This window comes from Orycteropus afer, unplaced genomic scaffold (assembly GCF_000298275.1).
Source record: "Orycteropus afer afer isolate SDZICR_OR568_19922 unplaced genomic scaffold, OryAfe1.0 scaffold00991, whole genome shotgun sequence".
NCBI lineage: Eukaryota > Metazoa > Chordata > Mammalia > Tubulidentata > Orycteropodidae > Orycteropus > Orycteropus afer.
Window position 1 is genome coordinate 94,182 of NW_006922578.1, and position 4,647 is coordinate 98,828.

Here is a 4,647-nt window from a genome sequence, read left to right on the forward strand (position 1 = left end):
TGGTCATGTTGTAAGATGGGACCATTCCCTGGAGAAGGATGTCATGCTTGGTAGGGTGGAGGGTCGACGAAAGAGGGGGAGACCTTCAGGGAGATGGATTGATACAGTGGCTGCGATGATGGGCTTGAGTATAGCATGGATTGTGGGGCTGGCGCGGGATCGGGCAGTTTTCGTTCTGCTGTGCATGGGGTCACTATGAGTCGGAAACGACTCTACGGCACTTAATAACAACAACAACAACAACTGCTATGGACTTTTGTATTTCTCTTTTCAATTCTATTGTTTGATTTTTTTATTTTGGGGCTTATTCATTGGGTTCGTAGATATTTATTATGGTTATGGTCTCTTGTTAGATGGATCACTTAATCCTTTTAAAAACGTGCTTCTTTGTCTGTTATAAGTGGTTTTTGTCTTAAAGTCTATTTTATCTGGAATTAACATTGCAACTGCTGCTGTTTGTTGATTGCCATTTATTTGTTTGTTTGTTTTCCCAACTTTTGTCTTTGTGTCTAAGTTGTATCTTTTGTTGACATATATTGATGCGTCATATTTTCTTATCCATTCCACAATTCTTTCTCTTCATTGGTGCACTTAATCTATTTACATTTAGGGAAATCATCAACAACAATTAATTTATTGCTGTCATTTTGTAATGTGTTTTTCCTGATATTGCTGATTTATTTGCTCCATATTATTTTCTCTGCTGAGCTCATCTTGTTTATGATTTTTAAAATCAGTTCCTTCATTACTACCGTTTAGTATTTCTAAACATTTGTGCCTTTCCTCTTTTTTATTTTGATGACAAGGTTCATTGATTTCCTTTGAGTTTACCCTATGATTTGTTCTTTTCTTCACAAGGTTAAAGCAGTCCTTTCTTTCTCAAAGTCTTCTTGACATCCTCCCCATTTGGAAGTTCTGTACCTACACTATGTATTCTCTCTTTTTTGCTTTATAATCATCCTTAGTTACTATTTCATATCTCTGATTGCCTGTTGAGTCTTGTAGGTTGATTTTACTCAGGATACTTCTATATCTGGGTTAGTTTCTGAGATATGCTGTCAAGTGTGTTAATCATTGGTTATTGTCTGCTGTTGTTGATTCTCTCTCTAAAGGACTCCCTTTACCATCTCTTATAAGGTTGGTCTGTTTTTTACAAACTCCCTTAATTTCTCTTTATCTGGAAATGTCCTAATTTCACCATCATATCTGAGAGACAATTTTACTGGGTATATAATTCTTGTTTGTTTATATATATATATATATATATATATATATATATAAGCTCTCTGATGGCATAGTGTCTAAGGCATTTGACTGCTAACCAAAAGGCTGGAGGCTCAAACCCACGAGCTACTCCTCAGAAGGAAGATTGGACAATCTACTTCCATAGAGGTTCTGTCCTGCATATTCATGTTCCTGCTGAGGAATCAGAGATTATTCTTATTTATTGCCCTTTGTATTTATTGTCATTGTTCCCTGCTGCTTTCAGGATTTCCTCTTTGTCTCCTTTATCAGAAATTTGATTATATCTTGGTGATTTCCTTTTGGGTTCCATCCTGCTTGGAGTTCATTAAAATTGTTGAATGTGCATCTTTTTTTCATCATTGTAGAGAATTGCTCTTCAAAAAAATCTTTAACAATTTTCTCTATGGTTTTATTCATCTCTTCCTGTTCTAGAATTACAATCATACTTTACTTTTTCCTCTTGATGGTTTCCTAAATAAATCTTAGCCTTTCTTCATTTTTTTCTTCTTTGTTCTGATTATTCCCTTAACAAAGTCATATTGTGAGATTTGACTTAAATTTCAGTAATTCCATCTCCATTGATTTGCTGTTATTCTCTGTCTTTCATTTTGTTACCAACTTCTGAAATCTTAGTATTAATCTCCTGGATTTCTATTTACTGTTTATATATGGTTTCTAAGTTTTCATTCATTTTGTCAATTTGTTCTTGTATTGTTTTTCTAAATTCTTCTAAAGTTTTGTCTATGTTTTCTTTAATTTTTTCAGTGTTTTCATTGATTTTGTTACATTTTTCCCTTGAACTCTCTCTCAATCTATTGAAGGTACCTAAATATAATTATTTTAAATGCCTTATCAGGTAGTTCTTCCTCAAGGAAGTTTCTTTGCTCTGCATTCTTGTATAAAGTTTCCAATATTTTATCTTACTTCTTTGTGTGATATAGAATTGTTAGTTGTTTCTGAGACATTGATACGTCACTGTATTTATATCTAACAGGCAAAAGTATGGTGGAGTCATTTGCCCAGTGAGCAGGGCTTGTGTGCTACTCTATACTCTATTCACTAGTTTGCCAGCAATTAGCCACTCACACACTTTATCCTGGAGAGTGTCATAGAGGATGAAGCTCTTCATGTACAGCAGTTAGGGTGATTGAGCTACTATCAGCTGACCTTTATTGTTGGTCACTTGGTGCAGAAGCACTTGGCAGCACTTAGCCAGTATGTGGGCTGCAGGATGCAAGATATATATATATGTGTGTGGGGGGGGGTGTGGGTGTGTGTAGGAGCTCTGGTAGCATAGTGCCTAAGGCATTTGACTGCTAACCAGAAGGCTGGCAGTTCAAACCCACCAGCCACTCCTCGGAAGGAAGGTTGGGCAATCCTACTTCTGTAGTGATACTGCCTCGGAACCCCAAGGAGGGGTCGCTATGAGTCGGGGCAACTCGACAGCAAATAATAACAACAATATGTGTGTGTATACATACACTTACATATATTATACATACATATATATGTATGTATAATATCTGTATTATATGTGTATATACATGTATGTATGTGTATGCATGCATGCATGTGTACATACGTATCTATGTGTAGGTATGTATGTGTATGTGTGTGTGTATGTATGTATATATGTATGTATATATGCACATGTTCAAGCCAAGTGCTCTTCTAATTAAATCAAAAACTGTAGTGGTGGGACAAACAAATCCATTTTTTCAAGCTCCCCAGATGATTCCAATATGAAGTTAAGTCAAGTCAATGATATGCATTCCTACACATAACCTGAATATACAATTTTGCTAGATGTAAAAGTAGTCTGGGTAATATATATGAATTATCATGAAAGATGAAGATTTTTAAGTACATAAAAGTGGAGTTGTGCATTTCATTAACAAGCTTGGGTCATCATTGAAATAAATACAAAAAACTCCACAACGATAATGGCATTTAAGCATGTTCTTGTCATATCCCAGAATACTCCCATTATCCCATTAAGATGTTACAAAGGAAACGATGTTCAGATATGAAAACTCAAGATTGAAATATAAGACAGATGCAAAAATTAGGCAGTAGAAGAGGCAAGGTTTTTGGTTGCAGGTACTAGGTATTGCCATCTTTTCCAGCTCACACATCAAGAAAAGATGGCACAATAGTTGAGATCAAGCTGTTTTGCTGATGAGCCTCTGCAGTGCTTTCTTGATATCTCTGTTCCTCAGGCTGTAGATGAAGGGATTCAGCATGGGGGTGACCACCGTGTACATCACTGAAGTCCATGCACCCTTCCGGTCTGAAGATGAGACAGCTAAACTGAGGCTCGCTCCAAGGCCCGTTCCATAAAATAAACAAACAACTGACAGGTGAGAGCCACAGGAGGAAAAGGCCTTATACTTCCCACTTGCAGATGAGACTCTCAGAATAGAGGAAACAATTCTTATATAGGAGTAAAGGATCCCTGAGAGTGGAATGCCACCAACAATGACAACAACACAATATACCAATATCCTAATTGTGGAGGTGTCTGAACAGGCAATTTTAAAGAGCTGAGGAGAGTCACAGAAGAAACTATAAATTCCCACATCTGTGCAAAACTTAATCTGTAACACAAATGTAAGTTGCAGCTGGGAGTACAAAAGGCTGAGGCAGAAAGTTACAAAAACTAGCAAGCCACAGAGACGTGGGTTCATGATGACTTTGTAGTGCAGGGGGTAACAGATGGCCACAAGCCTGTCATAAGCCATCACACTGAGTAACAGATTATCCACACATGCAAAGAGATAAAAAAATGCAACTTGTGCCAGGCAACCCACATAAGGGATGGATTTGTTCTGCATCTGGATGTTCACCAGCATCTTGAGGATCGTGGTGGAAGTAAAAGCAATGTCATCCAAGGAGAGGATGGAGAGGAAAAAGTACATGGGAGTGTGGAGGCGAGGGTCTGAGCTGACCAGCAGGATGATGAGCAGGTTCCCAGACACAGTGATCAGGTACATGAAAAGGAACAGCCCAAAAATTAATGGCTGGAGTTCTGGCTCAGAAAGGCCCATGAGGAGGAATTCTGAGATGTCTGTTAGATTCTGTGGCTCCATATACCTCAGACAAATTTTGGACCAAAAAAAGAAAAAGAGGATTTTTAAAAAGAAACAATTTAACAAGCACCATGTGTGGTGTATTTTGAATTCAAGAAACTCACAAATAAACCATGAAAATTCACAAGCGTTCAACCTGAGGACCTAATATCCCCATACCATCAGCAATATTACTCGGTTTTTGCAAACCCAACTACTGCACTTGTCAGAATCCTTTCCCCATTGTTTATGTGCAATTCACCTCTTTCTGTACACACCCCCCTTTAGAAACACTACACTTCAGAAAGTTAGAATAGAAAGGACATTTTAACGA

The 4,647-nt window shown here is 37.5% G+C and overlaps 1 protein-coding gene across 1 annotated transcript; it reads right to left on the reverse strand.

Moving 5' to 3' along the window:
- Positions 1-3,407: 3,407 nt before the first annotated feature.
- Positions 3,408-4,334, reverse strand: LOC103212517 (olfactory receptor 18-like). Its single transcript, XM_007958486.2, has one exon. It carries the CDS (start codon positions 4,332-4,334, stop codon positions 3,408-3,410), a length of 927 nt encoding a protein of 308 aa, XP_007956677.1.
- Between the last annotated feature and the right edge of the window lie 313 nt (positions 4,335-4,647).

Coding starts and splice junctions, on each gene's coding strand:
- LOC103212517 (XM_007958486.2), bottom strand. CDS start 4,334: ATGGAGCCACAGAATCTAACAGACATCTCAGAATTCCTCCTCATGGGC.